This window comes from Rattus norvegicus, chromosome 3, assembly GCF_021556685.1.
Source record: "Rattus norvegicus strain SHRSP/BbbUtx chromosome 3, alternate assembly SHRSP_T2T, whole genome shotgun sequence".
NCBI classification, from domain to species: Eukaryota; Metazoa; Chordata; class Mammalia; order Rodentia; family Muridae; genus Rattus; species Rattus norvegicus.
This window is the reverse complement of record NC_141536.1, coordinates 149,469,712-149,492,579: the sequence shown is the minus strand read 5'-3', so window position 1 is coordinate 149,492,579 and position 22,868 is coordinate 149,469,712. Positions and strand designations below refer to the sequence as shown.

At 42.2% G+C, this 22,868-nt stretch overlaps 1 protein-coding gene across 28 annotated transcripts in view; it reads left to right on the top strand.

The window, feature by feature from the left end:
• The window catches only part of Chd6 (chromodomain helicase DNA binding protein 6), a 161,664-nt gene that overhangs the window by 59,590 nt on the left and 79,206 nt on the right, over positions 1-22,868 (top strand). For 26 of the 28 annotated variants that reach the window (XR_015683017.1, XR_015683011.1, XR_015683010.1 and 23 more), the window contains 5 exon segments: positions 8,157-8,304; positions 10,550-10,699; positions 20,857-20,919; positions 21,650-21,708; positions 22,297-22,414. Coding sequence is in view for 11 of the 28 variants with exons in the window: in NM_001434092.1 (NP_001421021.1) it covers positions 8,157-8,304; positions 10,550-10,699; positions 20,857-20,919; positions 21,650-21,708; positions 22,297-22,414 (538 nt within the window). In the remaining 17 variants the exon portion in view is untranslated. 28 annotated transcript variants of the gene reach the window in all.

Genomic DNA, 22,868 nt, shown 5'->3' with positions numbered 1-22,868 from the left:
TCACATTTAGACTTTCTGAACAAATATAAACAAAAGAATGCATATGCCTTAACTCAAAGAACTTAAGTTTCTGAAGTCTAATACAGAGGCAAGCTGTCTGTCTCTCTTTGCTGTCAGACCATGAAGTCTTAGAGGTTGATATGAGTGTTGAGAACATAGCATACTGTTGTTTGTATTATGCTCCTATGTGATAGGTTACCACATACCTCTCCATCTTGGGTCAGAACACGGAGGTGTTTTGTAAAGTATTTGAAGTGCAATTTCAAGTTTGCTTTGTGACTAGTTTCCTTTTCAGAAGGAGAGTTTATCAGGACCAGATGGATAATTCTTAATCCAAATGTAAATGTTCTTCATAATGTTCACTCCCACAGGGATTTCATTTTTATCTGTCCAGAAGACTTAAATGTAGAATGGTCCTAGGGATGCAGCTGGCAGAGTAGTTATAAAATACTGTCCACCTTAGAAGACCAAGAAGGGCAGGCGAAGTCAGTGTTTAGACCAGTGAAAATCTTAGAGGCTTTATTTCTCATTTAGCGTTGGAAGGATACTCTGATCTCCAATGTGGTTAGGGTGGCATAGTAATTTTTGCTTCTGCCAATCATTTCCCTTGTATATTGTTTTGGGGAACTTACTTTTTTTTTTTTTTTAAGGTAAAGGGGATATTTGAAAAAGGAAAATCAGATTAGTAGAGTTACTTATTTTAGTCTTATAGAGAACTGCAGTGAATCATGAGTTCTTGAGAATTGGGGTAACTAGAGAAGCTGTCCTCTGGCTTGGAGGACAGTACAGAACGTATCTGAACTCACCCACATTCTGGTGGTCTCTGATGTTCACATTTTATTGACTTCTCCTTAAAGTTCACACTGATACTATATATGATATAAAACAAGTTCTTGATATGTAAACATTGTAATAAATTCTACTTTAGGAAAATAGGTAGTTGTTTCATGAAACAAAATCGAATATCAACTGTAGAGGCAAAGTCAAGGTTCTGACCAGTGAAGACCTTCCAGCATTAAGGAGTGTGGAGGAGTGTGGTTTTGATGTAATTAAGTGAATAAGTGACTTTGTTAGAGATGTTCTTGTCCTTTTGCAGGCTGTTAACATGGAGGACAGTGAACGCTTGAGCTTTAGAAATCCAAGAGATGCTCCTTGGGAGGAGAATGGCAGGTAGTAAGGGTGGCCATCTCTTTAGAAATATGGACCCATGCTTGTTCTGTCTGTACTTCAGGGCTGTATGCCACTAACCTGTAGTTATACTCTTCTGTGTAGCTCAGATAGGGCTTTCAACTATTGAACCTTTGATTTCTTTTGTATCTTTGTAAAATTATTTCAGCTCCCTTAATTAATGATTCCAGTCAACCAGTTTTTAGTTATGATGCCATATTGATGTGGGTGAATTTCTGTGAATTTGAGGCTAGCCTGGTCTACAGGGTGAGTTCCAGAACAGCCAGAGCTACACAGAGAACCCCTGTCTCAAAAAAACAAACAGAAGTTAGTAATTAAGGTGTATATGTGTGTGTGTGTGTGGGGGGGGTAATTTTGGAAATTGGCTCAAGTACTTGTTTTTATTTAAGCAGTTATTGATTTTAACCCTGGGTAATACCTGATGGTTATAAATGACTCACTGGTTACCTGGATTACTGCAGGAGTCTGGCCACTGATTTATAGACTTTTAGCCTCTTATCTTTCAGTCCTTACTACTACAACCAGCCACTCTTTCTGAAGCATTGCTCTTGCCTCATCAACGTCAGTAATGTTAGTGTTAAATCAAACCCCTTCTCCTCTGTCTTGATTCTAAGTCAGCTGAGGAATAGCCAACAAAGACGGAGATGCAGTGATCAGCTTTATTATTTATTAACTGGGTCAAAGAACTCACATTGCTTTGTGGCTGGAATCAGGCAGGACCAAGGGCTTCCCCTTCCACTGGTGCCCTTACTAGGCTATTCATTGCTACCTATGAGGTTGGAGCCCAGGGTCAGTCCATGTGTAGTCTTTGGGTAGTGGCTTAGTCCCTGGAAGCTCTGGTTGCTTGGCATTGTTGTTCATATGGGGTCTCGAGCCCCTTCAAGCTCTTCCAGTCCTTTCTCTGATTCCTTCAATGGGGGTCCCGTTCTCAGTTCAGTGGTTTCCTGCTGGCATTCGCCTATGTATTTGCTGTATTCTGGGTGTGTCTCTCAGGAGAGATCTACATCCGGTTCCTGTCAGCCTGTACTTCTTTGCTTCATCCATCTTATCTAGTTTGGTGGCTGTATATGTATGGGCCACATGTGGGGCAGGCTCTGAATGGGTGTTCCTTCTGCCTCTCTTCTAAACTTTGCCTCCCTATTCCCTCCCAAGTGGAGATATCTTAAATACCACTGTCATGTGACTTATGAATAAGAAACTTTCAGAAAACAATTTATGAAAATTTAAAGCATCATCATCTGAATCTAGGCATTATGGCTTATGCCTGTAACTCTAGGACTTGGGAAACCGAGGCAGGAAGCTTACCAGGCAAGCCTGCTTTACATAGTAAGACATGGCACTTTAAAAAAGTGCCCAAATTAAAAATTAAGCAATAGTCCCCAGCTCCGAAAAAAAGAAAAAAAAAATTAAGCAATAACAACAAAATACATTGAGTGCAGAGAGGTATAAGAGAGTTATGTTAAGATCTGAATTTAGTGATTTTGTGACCAAGATTTTAGTAGCGTTGCTTAAACAGTCAAAAGTGACTGTGAAGGTCTGAGTTAGGATGTTGTCAGGAGGAGGATGTGGGGCATAGAACTGCCTTCACTGAACGTTTGAAACCCTTCTATAAACTAAGTGTCTGTTTTCAATTGCTTTTGGTTGGTAAAAGACTGTGTCTTCATCTTAGAAGTTTGTGACTCCTTCCAGTTTTATTGTATTGTCGCCAGCTTATGCTGGTCTTTGTTTCAGTGATGCAGATTTAACAGTTAAAGCCTCCAAGGCAGTACAGATCTGGCTCCATTTTGTCTACAGCAGATTGCATCTGTACCAAAACAAGTGCCTTTTAACCAGTGTCCTTATTTTCTGTGCCAAATCCGTTCTCTATTTATAGATGAATTAAATGTGAGTACTATGGAAGTTGAATGAAATGTGCAAACGAGCCTTTTCAGGGTAGTATCTGTATTTTGGCAACATACTTCTGGGAGTATCAAAGCCTGAGGGGATGCTGGGTTGAGACTCTTCTCTTAGGAGCTGTTTCTCCAGTGGAATAATGGTCCTGTGCTGGAGTCCTCAGCTTCTGATGTCAGTGGATGCTGTGAGCAGAGTCTGGGGCTGTCCTTGGTGTCATGATTGTAACCCATTCTTGCCTGTTATGGCTGTAGTTCCCACTGCACCATCACTGCATGGCGGGTTTGAGGTCTTTTAAATGGGATGAACAACTTCTTTGAAATAATGTGCTTTGATTGGTAATCTCTTTCAGTACCTCAAATAGATGGACACAGTGTGATGTAAGACCTGAATCGTGTGGCCCTGACACATCATGTGTCCTCTCATCCACTAACCCTTAACACATGCTTCTCAAAACACCTAGGAGCCAAGGTTAGGGGAGCTATATAAGAAATCCTGTCTATCCAGTACTTATTTTGTGTCTGTTTGAAAAGCCATCTAATAAAAACTACAGAAACTAAAGATTCCCCAAAAATCTTAGTTCATGAAGCCATGTAGAACACAAGAGAGATAGGTTTAGAATTTGGTATAGTTTGTGTGTTGGTAGTTCTTGTATATTATAAATGCCTAGTGGGTGTTTTCTTACAGTAGATACATATTTTATTATGAAATCAAGTTTCCTTTTGTTGCCAAGATTGGTTATTCATATTCTCTCCCCCTCTCCCTCTCCCTCTCTCCCTCTCCCTCTCCCTCTCCCTCTCCCCCTCTCCCTCTCCCTCTCTCCCTCTCCCTCTCCCCCTCTCCCCCCCCCCCCTCTCTCTAACACACGCACACATGCATGCACACACACACCTTGTCTTCCCTTTTCCTTCCCTGTCCTACAAGTTAATTTTTTCTAGGTAGAAGCTAAAAAGGGTAGGACTATAGAAGATTGCTTTGCTCAGTCTCCAGTGCTGTTAAACAGGGAATGGTAGGACCTTGTATTATTCAGAACTCTTGGTTGCAAGCCATGCAGATCCTATTTAAATTAGCTTAAATTAAAAACTGATAATTGGGGATATTATGACTTTCAGAATCACAGTTGAGAGTTCCAAGGCTTTTTGTCTCCAGTTACTCTCTATACATCCCTGATTAGAATCATGACTGCCACAACTTCATGATGTAGATAAAGACATTAACATTGTTGCCCACACCTCTCCAAAATTATTTTATTGTGTATGTGGGGTTTGGGGATGTGGGTACAGGTGCCCACTATCCCAAATTATTTCTTTTTCAAGGAAGAACTCCCAAGCTATCCTGTCATCTCCAAACCAGTCAGTTACAAAAGGAATAGAGTATCATCACCCAGCCTTAGCTATAGCCTTTCTTCCTATCCAATATCCAATCCCCCAACCCCTACACACAAAAAAGAAGAAACATAGTATCAATTTTAGCAATGCAATAGGTATCTATTTTAAGTTATTTGGAGCCTGGGAAGATAGCTTAGCACTTAAAGGTATCTGCTGCCAAGCTTGATAACATGAGTTAGTTCCCTGGCCCACAGAGTAGAAGAAGAGACCCAACTCCCAGAAGTTGTTCTCTGAGTTCTATACTCAAACCTTGGCAGATGTACACACACACACACACACACACACACACACACACACACACACAGAGCTAGATTTTTAAAAGTTACTTTGGGGCAGGGAAGCTGTCACAGTGGATAAGAATACTCACTGTGCAGGCATGAAGACCTGAGTTCAAATGCCAACATACATGTGAAAACTGGGTAGCATGGGGCTCTGTGTGATTGCCATCTGCTGGGAGGGGGTGAAACTGATGAGGGTTAAAGTTGTACTCATGTGTAGATACAGGGGTAGGTATTTAGAAGGCAGGGTCTCCCTTGAGGCCTATGAACTCACCAGCCTTGGTTCTTGGCCAGATTCACAGTAACAGGTATGAGTGTCCTCTTGGAAAGCAGGTCTTAACTCCAGTTAGAAAGCCATTGGCTATCTCCGTAACACCCATGCCACTGTTGCACCACTGGGCATATCTTGGCAAGCTGGTCATTATTGTATAGATCACAGAAACAGGGGTCTCTGAGCTCCCTCTTGATGAACTACAGGAAGGGGTGGGGCCTTTTCCATAGCTGGCACTGAACTTTTTGTTTAATAACTATTACTTATCTTATTAGGGTACCCAGTCAATTAAACTCTTATTTTTAAAACACACACACACACACACACACACACACACACACACACACACACACACACACACACACGTACAAAGTAAGTTGTTATATGACATCTTTAATATTACTCACTCATCCCCACCTCCCCTCTGTCCTTGTCCCCAGCTTAGCCTACTCATCCTTTCCCACGCACACACGTGTGTGTGATGTTTGTCTTTCTAGACCTAAATAACTTCAGTCTCCATTCCAGTTTCCATTCTCAGTGGAGGGACATCTTTGCTGCTGCCACTTCTTAGTTACTATGAATACAGCAACAGTAAACATGGACGGATAAGTATCTCTGTAGTAGAATAAAGAATTTACAGGGACATGCCCGAAACGGTGTAGCTGGATCTTTTTCTAGATTTTTAAAATATGGAATGCTATACTAATTTGTGCATCCTCCTTGCCTGGGGACTGTGCTAATTTCTGCTATTCCAATTTTATATACATCCTACAGAAGCAAACACTGTATATAATTCTATGAGCTGTTACCAGTTACTGGCTTTGAGGATCCTTATAGTGAGTAAACAAGTATTCATGGACCAAATCTATCTAGAAATAATAGAAACTCAGAAGTTATTAATAAAACGTTTTGATGATAAACCCCCAAGCCTTGGGTTTTTAAAAATTATTACAAAGGAGAAAAATGCATTTTATCTAGAATCATCCTGGAAGAGGAATTCAGGGAATATATTCTTGATGTCCTGTTTAAAAATCCCATTTTCGGGGTTACAAAAGACCTCTTCCTCATATTTGTCTATAGGAAGAGCTCCTGGGAGAATTTTTACAATTAAAATTGATTCTCTTGCCAAGTTTTAATAAATTCTTTTTTTTTTTTTTTTTTTTTTTGGTTCTTTTTTTTTGGAGCTGGGGACCGAACCCAGGGCCTTGCGCTTCCTAGGTAAGCGCTCTACCACTGAGCTAAATCCTCAGCCCCAATAAATTCTTTATTAAAGTCTATTATCCTCTAAAAGGATTGTGTTTCATTCATATCCTTGGTTTGGATTGGACTAGTTTTTGTTGTAAACTTTTCCAAGGGGTAAACAGAACAGTCTTCAGCATTGGGACTTCAAAAGTGGACTGGCTTTGCGCTGACTTAGTTACAGAGTCTCCGAGTAGTAAAGGATATTCAAGACTGATGTACTGTTCAGCATTCTGGGTAAACAGGCACCCAGTCCTACCCTGTACTCTCTCCAAACCCCTTGCCCTTACCTCTCCCAGCATCAGCTAATTCTCCTAACTAGAATGCCCACACTGTTAACTCCTTCCTTGACCTCCACTTTCTGTCATTTGCACAGGCTTACTGTTGATTTCTTCTGGGTCTCTCAACTCAGTCTTAGCCCTGAGTCCTCATTGGCTGTATCTAGCATGGGCCTTCCAAACGCTAGCCTGTACTTTAGGAAGCTGTTCTTCTAGCTTTCTCATGCAGTGTTCCTGTGCATTACTAGCCACCCAGCTGTTGTTACCAAAGAATGCCACACTTGACTCTCCAAGAATAGACAAAATCTGCCTGGCTTCAAGCCGTCTTCACTGCCTTCTAGCCCTGAAATTCTGGACATTTCATTTAGTCTCTCTACTTCATATTCTTCACAATAAAATGAGAATAAACGGTTGCCTGCCCGATAGCCCATGGGGTATAAAGGAGATGAGCGGGTATAGAGCTCTGCTTTCAGTACTGTATGTACATAAACAGATGTATGTCTGCAGTCATTGCCAGTTTCTGTGTTTCTCTCTAATGTTTCTCAGAATTCTATGTATGCCTTTGTTCAAGTAAACATTCCAAGATTTCCCCAACTACAAAAAAAAAAAAAAAAACCTTTTCAACATTTATTAATAAGAGCATTTGCCTGTACTTGTCTGTGCACCACATGCATATAGTTCCTTTAGAGGCCAGCATAGGGGGTCAGCTCCCCCGGAACTAGACTTACAAGTAGTTTTGAGTCTCCTTGTGGGTGCTGCGAACCAAGCCTGGCTCTTCTGTAAGAGCCCCTACTGCTCTTAACTGCTGAGCTGTCTCTCCAGCCTGTGCAAATAATGCATCCATTAATGTAGCTATCTTCTCCATTCCTTAACAATTTTTAAACTTTGCTTAAATATTGAGTGCTTACCGTGTATATAAAGCATAAGATTAATCAGGAATACAAAAACTAATCACATTATCTAGGAAGGACAAGAGAGATACATGAGTTTGGTATCATAAACACTAACTTTGGTGAAATAGCAGAGTTCAGTACTTAAAGTATTTCCAAGGTGTTTGTCAAATGTAGAGAATTTATCATACAGGCAAGCCAGGGTCTTGATGGGTCCTTGTAGTATATACTGCCCACCTCCAAGGAATCCTCTATCTCCCTCCCTGGGCTGTGGTTATAGGGGAGCTTTACCATGCTCACAAAAGCAAGGGCAGTGCTTGTTTTGAGTCCCCTGTACTCACTCCAGGCCTTTTATATAAAACATGCTCAAAAGAAGAGGGTGACAGGTTAGAGAGCTTGCTCTTTCCATGTACCGTAGAGGGAAGTTATAATTTAATGATTCTTAATGTCTGTGAAGCAATCAAACTTCCCAGTTATGACTGGCTTAAGTTCAAAGTGAGGTTTTAGAGAAATTCCTATTTTTTCTAGAACATTAATCATAGCCATGGCAGCCATTATGGGGAATGAATAAGGTGAATTCTGCCTGCCTCAACCCATGCAGGTGTTTCTTCTCACGTTTCTCTAAATTTCTGGCACAAGTCCACATTAACCCTGGAATTTCAGGGTATGGTTTCATAGCCTTAACAGTGAGTTTTTAAAACTGCCCAACAGTTTTAATTCTGAATGTCTTGTAGCAAGGATCAAGGACCAACCCCAGTGGAGAGAAAGAAGAAAGGAAAAAGGAAAAATGAAACCACCGTGGAGAGTTTAGAGCTGGACCAGAGTCTTCCAAACCCATCTCTGCAGAGTCCTGAGGAGCCCAGTGAGTCTGCAGACAGCCAGGTACAGCTGTGGCTGGGGACCCGCTGGAGGTTACGGCCACTGGACATTCTCGACATTCATCGCCTGCTGCTCTGTCTGTCTGCGACTTGCTGACTGAGCGCGCAGACCACACCCAGGCTATTTCCAGGTCTGATAGATACATAGTAAGCTCCCAGAATTGAGTGTGTTTGCTGTCTCTGAAGGTGGTGTATTTCATTATAGTCTTCAGGGGCAGTCAGTGTGGAAAAATAAGTTGTTAGTCAGGCTATATAAGATTCAGAGACCTGTTTACCATGTAGTGCTCTGAGTGCTAGGCCAGGATATACAGAACATGCTGATACAAAAATTACACACACGCACGCTCGCACTAGAATAATAAGGGAAGTTTCCAAACATACAGACAGTGCCAATCTAACTTAGTTTCTAACAGTATGCATGGAAGTGCCCTTGACATGCTGGGGATTTTCTTTTCTAAGGTTTGAGGTACCTTCTCTAGGACTCGAATTATAACATTTGAAAGTGCCATTTTCTCCACTATCCACAGCAGTGGAACCGTTCAGAATAAGACCACGTGGTCTCCTTGAGTTTTTCATTGATGTGAGGTAGGCATTGGCTGTAACATCAGTCTTTATAAGGCAGCATACTGTCTACTGTCACAGCAAAATCACCGTGTAGTCTGTTGGCTAGAATGGTGGCTGTTAGGTGATCGCTGGCAGAAGAGCAAGCACACTGAGTTGATGGCATTGGGCATGGTTTGTAGGATGGTTATTTATACATGGAAATGAGGAAAAAGTTGTTTGTTTGTTAACAATCCCTCAAATGGGACTGGAGAAATGGCTCAATGTTCAGAGCACTGGCTGCTCTTCCAGAGGTCCTGAGTTCAATTCCCAGTAACCTCATGGTGGCTTTCAACTGTCTATGTGATCTGATGCCCTCTTCTAGCATGCAGGTGTACATGCAGCCAGAGCGCTCATACATAAAATAAATCTTAAAAAAAGGAGATGAAGCCGTCAGATGACATTAGACATTGGAGAGGCGAGATGGTAAAGAAGTGAGATCTCCACAGAGATCTACAGACTGTCTTTCAGAAGAAAAGGCCAGTGAGGGTAGCTTGCCTGTTGTATTTAGTTTGAGTGCCTGCTGCATGGACCCAGGCTCGGCAGAGATGGAGCCTTGTGAGTTTGTTGGAGGACATCACTCACTGTATTGTTTGCCGTGTGTTCTGCCTAAGAGTTTTAAGCTGCCTAGTTAGAAGCCTCTTCACACAGCGACATGATTTTGTCACAGTTAAGACCTCTGCTTTTTAGGTGTATGAGATTTTCAGTCTAAGTACCAATAAAATTTGTGTTGATTAATTTTTCACACTACATTTTTAGGAGTTGATGGTTACGTGAGTTTGAAAAAAAAGTAAAAACTAGCACCATATAAGAAAACCTGAGTGGACCTCCCTCAAAGACAGAATTGAGAGGCCACATTCCATCCTTGTTGCTTGGGACTAGAAGCCCCAGGAACGAGAATTAAAAACATCACTATGGGGCCATAATGGCCCAGGGTTACTAAGGAAGGGTCAAGGAGCTTCAGCCCCAAATACCTCAAACAGTAGCACAGCAGGTGTTGGCTATCCCCCTTTTCCCAACCTGGCTCCATTAAGTTGGTTCCCTCACTATCAACCCTAGGAAGAATTTATTACCCTGATAAGTATCAGGCTTCTCCCCCACCTCCCCCTGGATTCTGCAGCCCCTGACTATATAGATGAAGCTCTTCCAGCACTCCTGCCCTGGCCAGTGACACCCAGCTTCAAAAACCTTGCCCCAGAGACCCTGGGTACCTTCCCTGGGGCATAAATGCCCCCCTTTCACACCCCAATAATTGAGACGGTTCTCTAAAGCTCTTCCCAGGTGTGTTCATTGCCCACACACGCATCACCGACCTATATCCTGCACTGCAACACCTGTGCCGGATAAGCTTCCTTCCCTCCAGTCCAGCTCAGTGCACAGTGGACCTGGCTGCCTCAAAGAAGCAGACATGGGTGACACATCATTACTATGATGATTAAAACACATCTCCCTTGACTGCAGATAGTTCAGAGATTGATACCATTACTTTCTCCCATGCTATGTTAATGTAGTTTTTAAAAGAATAAAAGATTCCTTTGGGAAGTTGCAAAAGGCCTGCTTGGCCTGTCACTAAGTGTAGATGATGGTGTTTGTATGAAAGTGTTTGCTTTTGATTTACAGCAGCTCTGATGAGTGAGTTTGTTCTGCAGAAACGGCGCTCAGGACGGCAAGTAAAGCGTAGAAAATATAATGAGGACCTGGACTTCAAGGTCGTGGACGATGATGGGGAAACAATCGCTGTTCTGGGAGCAGGCCGGACATCTGCACTCTCTGCTTCCACCCTGGCCTGGCAGGCTGAGGTATGGCCCCTGCATGACCTCACCCACTTGACATTTGTTCTGTGGCATGAGCTAGATCACCTTAACTTCCTACTGCACTTGGAATAAAATTCAGACTTTCAACAGCACCCTCATGTCCACACTCCCTCTGCTGCACCAGACAGCAGTCCAGAGAAGGGATTTTTCCCTCTAACACTCTCTAGCTGAAAAACTAGCCACACCATCTACCCATCTACAGCCTTGACCTTTGCCAGCTTGCCTTCATGCTCTCTACCAGCACTTTATATAAGTGGGCCACCCTCAGTTAAATTTCACATAAAATATAGTCTCTGTGGCAAGATCTTTCCTGCCTTTTTTATCTAAAATAGAACCCTGTTACTCATCCCAATGATTATTTCTTGCTTATTTCCTTCATAACGTAACCCATTTATGATTTTATTGGAATGTGTCCCCTCTAAGGTTTTTTTTTATCATTAGAATATAAAATTCTTTCTGGGTATGTCAGATCACATCTCTGTCTGACCTTCTGGAAGCTGCATAAGTGAACCACCCACAAGCACTTCCCACTGTGTCTGGCAGCCTAAGTTCAGTCTCCAGAACCCACGTAGTGGGAGAAGAGAGCAGCCCATAATTAGCACACACACACACTTCATATTTTGATATGCCTAAAACAACTCAGTGGCTGGGCTACTTCCTAAATCCCCCATGGCTAGTCCACCCCTCCCTCCGATATTCCTGAATTATTATTTACTAAAATCTATATTCATATTCCATCCTTGCTGCCCCAGACCCAGACATGCGTCCGTCTTGGGTTGCCTTCCCCCAGTTCCTACGTGGCAGCTATGCTCTCTGCCCTGCACCTCTCAGTCGAGGTGTCTTAATTGGTTACGGCTACGGGGACATGATGCAGACGTAGAAGTAAAAGGGGGGTTAATGGAGGAGGTCTATGCCAAGTATCTAGTTTAGTGAAGAAAAGAAAGGGAAATGAGAGTCAGGCTGTGGGTGCGGGAGGGGAGTTGTTACTCAGTAATACATTCTGGGATACAAGCTGTCTGCAGCTCTGAAGACCTGGTGCTGACTGGCAGAATCTACTGCTCACACAGTAGCAGCAAGGCTCTCCAGAGGCAGTGGGAGTAGAGAGGGTGGTGATCCCTGGCCTTCAGCCACCTTTCTTCCAGCCTAAAGCATCCTCATTGACCTCACTGTATTTTCCTCAGTCTCAAGGAAAGCAGCAAGGAGCAGGCACATAGTATCCTTTATGTTACACGCTAGTAAATGAGGCAGTGGAAGATCCCGGTGTGAGTTACATAGTGGCTGACACCTCAAGTTGATTTCAATTTCTACTCAGGGCTATCCAGCTAACGAACATACTAATTAATAGGAATAATATGTTGATGTATTTGCTCTTGCAAACTGCTTGGAGTCTTAGGAATATGTTATTTCATTAGAACTTCCATGAGAATTTTATGGTTTAATTGGTAGCTAAAACACTACAAGGGATTTTTATTTCCTATTAGAAGTCATTTATCCTGAACCATTATCATATTTTAGGTATTTCTTGACTTCCTGAAGGTAGCCATTGCTAATCTGACATATGATCTCAGAAATAAGTCTTTTCTAAGTACATAGTAAAGAATTTTATACAGAGAAACAGAGATAGAATTTGAGCTTGTATTAGTTATGTCCCAAAACGTCACCAAGTTTAAGTAAGAGTGAGCCTGATGTGTGCTCTCTTATCAGTTTTGTGTTCAGAGTTGCAGTTGTGTGGATATCTAATCTGGAGTCTAACGCCTAGGCTAGGATACCCAGGTCTTGAGAGGGCAGCTTATTGAGGTTTTCAGAATTAGAGACCTAGCAGCTGCAGCACCAAAACTTCCCTTCCACATTTGTTTTCACATGCGTAGTTCTTGATGGGGTTTGAACCAATTTTCCCAACTCACACAAAGCATCAATGCATGTGTCCTTTCTAGGATGCAGGGCAATCCTCAAGGCACAGCAAATCATTAGGGAAGGTGAGCGCTTCCTCTGTCCTTCCCATAAGACCCTTCACAGGCTATTGTGGCCGTGCCCTTGAGAAGCCAACCGAATCCCCAGAACAGCTGGGGTAGCATTAAAAAAAAAGGCCTGCTCAGTGACAGTGTCTTCTGTCTAGTTGCTCAAGACTGCTCAGGTTTGGCCTCCCAAGTATTTGTGTAGTTTATGTGATTTCATCTTTGGGAGCAAACGGGCTTTAATTTGAATGAAGCATCGGCCCATAGCATCGCCCGTGTCTCTCTCGGCACCCATCTTGTTTGCAGTCACAGAGCCCTCCGTCTCTGGCCTTTCCCATGCATAGCAGGCTGGGTTCCTTTGCCCTTTGGAGAGTGTCCCTGCTCCTCTGAACTAGAGATGTGCCCCGTTCTGCTGCCAGAACTCTAGTATAGTTAGCCCTGTCACTGTCCTTTGAATACCTACCAACTCAGTTTTTCTTGTAAACCATGAACTACTTCAGAGACAGGTTTGTATCTTTAAGCCCTGGGAGCTTTCTTAGATGAAGCCTCTCTCAGCACCCCTGCCTTCTACTTTATAATGTTACAGTTGTGCTTACTGCAGTGTTGAGTCAGCTGGAACCCTGGAACCACTCCAGCTTCAGATGGGTTTTCATTTGCCTTCACTATACTTTTTTAGTATCACTCTTGTTTGGCCCCTTAATCAGATTATAAACTTTTGCAAAACAGACTCTGTTTTTAATTTTTCATAATTTTCACTTAGATACAACTTTGTTTTATTAGTTAATATATACATATACTTCATTTTATGTATGTATGTGTGTTTTAATGAGTGAAATTCTTCAAACTCATTATTTAAATAGCTTTGCTTTCTTTTTGTTTTTTTGGACTCCTGGGTTAAAAGACAAAGACTTACTTTGCTTTGGCAGGCTCGTGTTTCTCCATCTCCTCATACTCACACTCTCTTTCCCACACTTCATACATAACAGTCATGTGGGCCTTCAGATCCCTTGCCACTGTTTGATGTTGATGTCCTTGTGTACCCTCAGTGTGATTCCACTCCATGGCATGAGTTTGAGAGTGTACTGGTGTGTGTTCCTGTCTCCTATTAGCCAGAGTTTTGGGCTGGTTTTATGCCAACTTGACATAAGTTAGAATCATCAGAGAAGAGGGAACCTCAATTGAGAAAATGCCTCAGTAAGATCTGACTGGAGGCAAGCCAGTAGGGTATTTTCTTAACTAGTGACTGGTGGGAGCAGACCCAGCCCATTGCGGGTGGGGCCTCCCTTGGTGACCAGTAAGCAGCACTCTTCCATGGCCTCTGTCCTGACTGACTTCAGTGATGAGCAGCAATATGGAAGTGTAAGCCAAATAAACCTTTTCCTCTCAATGGCTTTGGCCAGGGTGTTTCATCACAGCAATGGGTTCCCTGATTAAGAAAATCAGATTTGATGGTTTCCTGTCTCTTTTTGTCTTCATGGAGTACAACTAGTCTCCATCATGCGCACACACACTTGGTTTCTGCCCTTAGCCTGTGCTCTTAATGCTCTGCTGCAGCTCTCTGTCCTTACTAACCTAGTCCCAGGGGAGTTGCTGGTACTCTGTGTCTCTCCTACCTCCTGACTGCTAATAGCAGACAACTCAGTGTCCTCTTACACACTGTCCCATCTGCCATTGGGGCTTAATTAAACCCTTGCCTCGTCCAGAATCCAAACTGTTCTCATTTTGTAAACTCAGACTGGACTTGTAGTCACCACCACACTAAGCATTTGCTCTGAGACATCCTAAAACAAGTGTGTTCATCGTGTCTTCCTTTGGCGAGGTCGCTGGAGAGCCAGGACCAAGCTCAGGACCACTTCTGAGTACTTGGCAGCCCTTGGTTCTCGAGAACCTGACTTCCATTTAGACCCACGCTTCTAGTTAACTAAAGAGAGTTACGTGGCATGGTTGGTTGTGAGAGTAATTGAGATTTTAAATTTGGGGGATTTTCTTTTTTGTGGATACAATTTCTAAATGTTAGGAGTCTCTAATACACAGTGTTTGAATTAAAATGGTCTTCTCTGAAAATGAAACCTTTAAAAAGCATTTGGAAGAACGAAGCATTTGGGAACAGATGGATTTTTATGGAGTGTTTGGCAGGCAGATTTAGTTTATATCTGTGTATCTGTGTACACTGAATGTTTATACACACGTGATCCTGCTTATATACAAACTCAGTTGAGGGAGAAAAGATACTGATATTCCATTTCCGTCTTTCTTTAGTATTTTAGAAATGCACATTTATAAATTCCTTTTTATTAAAATGTGCAAGAAAGGAAAAAAAGAAAACCCTCTTTTATTATTTGAGAGTGTCTGGTTAACTCAGGCCTAGAATGTATACCCCTGCCTCATCCTTCCCAGAAGGCTGGAGTTATAGGTGTTTGCCACCATATTTGGCTTGGTTCTTGGTGTTTTGTTTAAAGTTTGTCATTTGGAAATGCTTACATGGATAGCAAAACGGAAAAATTTCAGATAAATGAGAGGTTTATAACGATTTTATCCTGCTAGAACAGATACTTGAGAAAAGGCAGAGGCAGAATACTTCTGTTTTCTTGCCTGAGTGTTGGTTATGCCTTAAATCTTGCTGTAACATCAATTCTTCTGTTGCTGATACCTCAACTGGTTAAAATATATATGAATAATATATTTATTGGAATTGAATTTCCAACTCCTTTTAACTTGAATTTTTTTATATTCAATGAATGTTTTGTGCCTTTTAAGAGTAGAGTCCTGTGCCTTCCTCATCCATGTATTAATATGTCTCTTAATTTTGATCTTACTAAAATATTCTAAGAATCTTGTCATTAGAAACCAGATTACCTGTTCTTTTTTGTAGGTAAAAATTAAAGAATATTTGAAGCAGTTGATAGTTGAAAAAGAAAACTTTTTTTTTCAGTATGTATGTGTGTCAGTCCTGCTAATCTGTACGAACCCGGACTTGAACATGTTGCTTCTGTCTCTGTCCTGCAGAAAGGAGCGACACCACGACGTTCTTCTCAAAGCAGTTTATTCAGGAACCTTACAATATGCAAACAGGAATCTTTCTTTTCTTTTCTTCTCTCCTCCCCCCAGCCCCCGAGCACACTCCCTTATATCCTCCCTCAACTCCGCCTCCTCAGTCCAGACTGCGTAATCTCAGTTCATAGGTCCACGTCACATGGCCTGATCTTGCGTCATGGTGCGCCTGCGCAGCTCTCACAATGGACGTGGCTAGTTTCAGGTGTGTGAGGAAGTCAGGTGCTAGTCATGAGACTTAGCTGCAGTCCCGGGCGCCATCTTGGGACTGCTGCCACACCCGCTCCCCACAGAACAGATTATGATTTTAGAGGGTTAGTTCATTAATATCATGGCAGTAGGCATGGCGCTAGAGTAGTAGCTGAGAGCTGCATCTTAATCTTCAGGCAGGCAGAGAAAGACACTGGGCCTGCCATGGGCTTTGAACTCTCGAAGGCCATCCTCATCAACACTTTTCTAAAACCATACCTCCTAACTTTCCAAGTAATGTAGTCCCAGGACTTAGCACACCTATGTATGAGCCTGCGGAGCCGTTCTCATTCAGACCACACTGTACATGGGTGTGTGGAGAGGAGACAGTCGGAGATTACATCAGGATTTTGGAGCTCAACACGGGAGAAGGTAGAGTTTTCTTTAACTCAAATGAGAAAGCTGTGGACTGGGGATCTGGGCAGGACTTAGGGCTGTAGACTTGTTAATGTGTCAGACCAAGATCTAGTTTTCAGAAATTTATACTTGAATGCCTTCAGACAGCTTAGTAAAGATGGCAGGAATAATTGGAATATGGATCTGCAGTCTGGAAGGAAGTTCTGATCTAGATGTGTGAACTTGGCAAGCATCACAATGAAACTTAAAATCATGATACTAAGATCATTTGGAAATTAGTGTAGGCAAAAAGAAAGAGAAACAGAGGAAAGAAATCTTAAACTGAAACCTCCTGCACCTTATTAATTAATGTGAGTGAGTATCAGAGGATTTCCCATTTGAATATGCTTGGCCCAGGGGTGGTACTGTTAGGAGGTGTGGCCTTGTTGGAGGAGGTGTGTCACTGTGGGCGTGGGCTTTAGACCTTTCTCCTGGCTGCCTGGAAGCCAGTTTCCTCCTGTTTTCCTCTGAAACAGGATGTGTAGCTTTCAGCTGCTCCAGCACCAGGCCTGCCCAGATGCTGACATACTCGGTGACACTGGGCTGGATTTCTGAACCTGTACGCCAGCCCCAGTTAAATATCGTCCTTTATAAGAGTTGCCTTTGCCCTGATGTCTCTTCACAGCAATGGAATCCTAACTGAGATACTGGAATAAGGGGCAATAGTTAGTAGTAAGCCGGTGTTTAGTCAGAAAAGGATAGGTTGCAACAGCATATTGTTTAAAGCATCTGATAGCTGTGGACATAGAAATCAGATGGATTAAAAGTCGTGGGCAATGAAGAAGTGAGCTGACAGTCACTGTTTATCTACTCTGAAGCCCTTACTTGACAGATCTGGAAGCTAAGGATTAGGGTTGGCCAGAAAGACTGGGACGTTCAGGAATAGTAAACCTGCTTGAATGGTTTAGGAATCTTGAGATTTTTTTTTTTCCTTCCCTTTCTCCTTTGGAGAATTAAATGTTGACAGTTTCCCAGTCCTGACCCAGCTCAGCTGACTAGATAGGATCCTCAGTTCCAACATGCACTAAAGATAAGTAGATGTTCCTGGAAAACAGACATGGCACAAGTAGTGAGGTAGCCAGAGAAGAATGTGGGAATAACTGTGCCGATATGTTATGGGAAAGACTCCAGTCCAGCCTTTAGAATTATGAAATTACTTTATACGATCCAGGATACATGGACAGATTTAAAAGCAGGTTAGATACAACTGAAGAAAAGATTAGTGAATATGAAGACATCAGTGAAATTTTTCTAAATGTAGCACAGCTTGACAAGAGGAAAGCATGAAGAGAAGCAGGATGCAGTGTAAAGGCATTTCTCACTGTACTCCTAGCAGAGAAGAAACGTGAGCAAAGCAACATCGGAAGATAGAATTAAAGTGACTAGCCTAGATTAAAGTGTGTTTTAAAAACATGAGGAAGAGAATATAAAAGTATTTTCATTTTTCTTTTTATTCCATCAGTATGTTTAAATTGTAATCAAGTATTTGGGAGGGTTAATAACTTACACTACTAGGAGGTAGAGACAGGGCTCCGTGGTTAAGAAACACCTGCTCTGCAATCATGAGGACCCAGGTCCAGGTTCCAGTGCTCACATAATAAGCCAGGAACCCCGCACAGACACATAACCTCATCTTTAAGGGGGGCAGACAGGCGAGAACTGGGATATGCTGGTTTCTAGCATAGCCGAGGCTCCAGGCTGAGGTTTGAGAGTATCTGCAGATACTTGCTTGGCAAGCTTCATAATTTCACTGCCATTTGCCTTCCTTGTCTTTTCCTATTTTGTTTTTAGCTATCATCATTTTTCTTTTTCTGAAAAAAGCTTGATTTAAGGTCGTTTTAAAAATACGTTTTCTCTAGTGGTATGGCCTTAGAATAAGTAGCTAGAAATTTACGTGTACCACAAGTCATCCTTCCAGAGTGTTCCAGCTAGTCAGGTTGTCGTAGTGAGCATTTTCTCTATACTTCTTCAAGTTTTAGATTGATGTGAGTCTGGGAAGATCATAGGCACATGAAAACACCATAAGGAGACTGCAAGAAGTTCAGAAAGAAGGCTGAACATGAGGGAACTCTAACACCTCTTTTCTTTTTTTTTCTTTTTCTTTTTTTCATCTTTATTAAATTGGGTATTTCTTATTTACATTTCAAATGTTACTCCCTTTCCCAGTTTCCAGGCCAACATCCCCCTCTCCCTCCCTTTCTATATGGGTGCACCCCTCCCCATTACCACCCTCCCCCCCCCACCCCCCAGCAATCACGTTCACTGGGGGTTCAGTCTTAGCAGGACCCAGGGCTTCCCCTTCCACTGGTGCTCTTACTAGGCTGTTCATTGCTACCTATGAGGTCAGAGTCCAGGGTCAGTCCATGTATAGTCTTTGGGTAGTGGCTTAGTCCCTGGAAGCTCTGGTTGCTTGGCATTGTTGTACATATGGGGTCTCGAGCCCCTTCAAGCTCTTCCAGTCCTTTCTCTGATTCCTTCAATGGGGGTCCCGTTCTCAGTTCAGTGGTTTGCTGCTGGCATTCGCCTCTGTATTTGCCATATTCTGGCTGTGTCTCTCAGGAGAGATCTACATCTGGTTCCTGTCGGCCTGCACTTCTTTGCTTCATCCATCTTATCTATTTGGGTGGCTGTGTATGTATGGGCCACATGTGGGGCAGGCTCTGAATGGGTGTTCCTTCTGCCTCTGTTCTAAACTTTGCCTCCCTATTCCCTCCCAAGGGTATTCTTGTTCCCCATTTAAAGGAGGAGTGAAGCATTCACATTTTGATCATCCGTCTTGAGTTTCATTTGTTCTAGGCATCTAAGGTAATTCGAGCATTTGGGCTAATAGCCACTTATCAATGAGTGCATACCATGTGTGTTTTCCTGTGATTGGGTTACCTCACTCAGGATGATATTTTCTAGTTCCATCCATTTGCCTGTGAATTTCATGAAGTCATTATTTTTGATAGCTGAGTAGTACTCCATTGTGTAGATGTACCACATTTTCTGTATCCATTCCTCTGTTGAAGGGCATCTGGATTCTTTCCAGCTTCTGGCTATTATAAATAAGGCTGCTATGAACATAGTGGAGCATGTGTCTTTTTTATATGTTGGGGCATTTTTGGGGTATTTGCCCAAGAGGGGTATAGCTGGGTCCTCAGGTAGTTCAATGTCCAATTTTCTGAGGAACCTCCAGACTGATTTCCAGAATGGTTGTACCAGTCTGCAATCCCACCAACAATGGAGGAGTGACAGAACACACTCGGATGTTTCTATATCATGAATACTCCTACGATTTAGTGGAGATCAGAGGCCAAGAAGTTTTAGTGTATGACTAGGATAGGAAGGAAGGAATTGGTTTTCAATTGGAATTATCAATGAAACAGCAGTTTATTGTAAATTAATTATACCTTGGTTCTTTAGATCAAAAAGATGTTTTCATGTGCTGCTTTATCCTAGTAAATTTGTTATATATATCTTTTCTACAACCATTATTCAGAAATCAAGGAATAGTAATTAACTTTGCTGAGGTCAGTAGATGATAGTATTAGAATTAACATCTTTTGAATTGATTCTAGAATCCCAAGGTACTTTTTAATTTTATTTCATTGCACTTATTTACTTATTTACTTGTATTATGTGTGCACACATGGATGGAGGTCAAAGAAGAGTTTGTGAAAGTCGTTGTCCTCGGATATGGGGTCTTAGGAGCGAACTCTGCTTAAGTTTTATAGCAGGTGGCTTTAGCCACTGTGCTCACCCCACCCTGAGATTCTTTCCTGTTTTACATAATTTTACACATCAGAATGTGTAAGTTTTACAAAGAAACAAAGTCGCAGGAGCAATTTTATTGGTTCTTTAGCTTTATAGCCTAGAGTCTCTTCTTGTATAATAAGGGTGTGGCTGAGGACTTGGGACCCTACTGTTTCGATTCTAGCTTTGCAGAATACTGGCTTCAGTACTCAAAGTCTGTGGATTTTTTTTTTCATTTTAAAATTTATTTTTGGTCTCTCTGTCTCTCTCTCTGTCTCTCTGTCTCTCTCTGTCTCTCTGTCTCTCTCTCTCTCTCTCTCTCTATGTGTGTGTGTGTGTGTGTGTGTGTGTGTGTGTGTGTGATCAGAGCACACTTTCATGCATCTGTCTCCCACTGTGGTACCCTGGATCCAAGTCAGGTGGTTAGACCTGTGTCCCAAGAGGTCTTGCCCTCTGAGCCCTCTTGCCAACCCTATGCTGTGGCTTTGAGTAAAGTAGTAGCAACAATGTCACAAGCTAAACATCCCTGAGCCAAGGTTTTTTAAAATCTGAAATCTGTGAGTGGCCACATAACCTAGATGAGTTATAGATTTCAGGATTTTGAATCACAGCTATTCTGGTGACGGTCTATACAGGTACTCCAAAACCCTGAAATCAGAAACTCCTCTGAATTTACCGCCATACTGTTCTCTGAGACATTAATTCCGATACTGTTCTTTTTTTCTTTTTTTTTTTTTTTTTTATGTCTGTCTTCAGGAGCCTCCAGAAGATGATGCAAACATCATTGAGAAAATCCTGGCATCCAAGACTGTCCAGGAGGTGGGTAGCTCCTATTTAATGTTTCTCTGTCACTAATAGACACCAGCCACCTCCTAGTAGAGAAGAGTTTGCCTGAAGAACTAACTGTTCATCCCTAGCTACAATGAGAGCTTGTCAAGAACATTGTCCTTGTGAAGGTTTTTACGACACTAAGTTCCTAAATGGCTTAAGTAGCCAGTTGACAATTTTTATCTCTTCGTTGTAGCCCAAAAGAAGTCATTAGGGGCCAAGAAGAAGCAGATGAGGAATCCTAACAGCAAACATTGGGGGCTTTTCTTTACATGTCTTGGGCTGTCTTCAGACCTCCCAAGGGAGAGTTCCACATGTGAGGCAGTGTGTGGGTGCCAAATCAGATATAGGTTATTTTTCCTTCAGGGGAGTCTTCCTTACTGTTGCCATGTGGAGGGAGAGTAGCAGGGGAAGCTGGCAAAAGATGAACTCAAGTTCCTTCTGTACCCGGCTATGGTCCATACATTACTGGGTCTTAGGCCAGCCTGGACTGAAATCTTTTTCTATGTGAACATTGAAAAGATGCCAGGAAAGGCCCCTTTTTGTACCCCTTTACTCTATTGGGTTTCTGGAAAATTAAGTTAGCATTAAGGTTAGCTGTTAGCTTATAAATCCCTCCTAAAATGAGGCATAGGTATTGGTTGGTTTACCTGTTTTGTTTTGGCCTGTGTAAGAGACCTTCCTGAGGTATGGGCTGATAACTGCTTACTGTTGGTTACAGGTTCACCCAGGAGAACCTCCATTCGACCTAGAGCTTTTCTACGTTAAGTATAGAAATTTGTACGTCTGTTTGATGTTCTGCATATACTCCCTTTCCACGACATTATCCTCCATATTTTCAGAAACTGGTCCCTAAGGCGTGACCTTGACTGAGTCAAATTCACCTTAGGCAGTGTTATTCACTTTGGGTTTATATAGAATCACCTGGGAGGCTTTAATTACCACCAAAACCATTGTTCCAGCCTAGAGTAGTTAATAATAGTCAGAGTGCGCCCTGAGGACAGATGCATTTTAAAACTTCTCTGGGCATTTCTCCTGTGCACCAAGGTGAAAAGGCTGTCCTGTGGTGTATACTCGCCCTCTTGCATTTCTCTCCTTTCTGCTGCTTTCCACCTACTTTCACTGAGAGTTTGCTTCATAAATCTGCCCCTTTGTTCTTGAGTCAGTTTGGGTGGAATTGTAGAGAAATTACTGATTAGAAGTTTATCCTCTATTAATTGCTCTAAAAGCAAGGCCTTTCTAAGCAGCGTCCACAGTGTCACATCAGTAGCGCAGCTGCTACTTCTGTGTTAAAGGATGGCCGTCTTTTTATTGACACCTTAATGATACCTTGCTGTGTTTGTCTCACAATCGTGTGTCTTTGGATAGCTCCTATTTACATTGTAAGTGGGCCACAATGGAAGAGCTGGAAAAGGATCCCCGCATCGCTCAGAAGATCAAGCGCTTTAGGAACAAACAGGCCCAGATGAAGCATATTTTTACTGAGGTGAAACAATGTGTATTAACTCATTTCACTGCTGCTTTTCTTTCTGCATTAATATCTAGATTGATGTTTCTAAGTTCAAACTAAAGTTCTATGTAACTCTGTTGGTCAAGTGTGATATGGGTGCCGATAAATTGAACATACCCACTTAGTCACTAAACTTTGTAAACCGACAGCTCTTAAGCTTGGACAGTAAATAGCGTAAGAACAGTATACATCCAGTTGTAGGCCCTTCTCCAACAACAGACATTCAAAAACAAAGAGCTATAAATATTAGAAAAAATAATTAAGCTTGAGAATTTCAAAGCATAAGACAAGACTAGTGAGTTTCAGTGTTGAATCTATAGTGGCTTTGGCTCAGTAAACACAACAAGCATCCGAAGTAAATAAAAAGAGCAGGTATAGCTTATGTATGCATTTTCTCTAAGTACACGCATGTGCATACATTGTTGTTCAA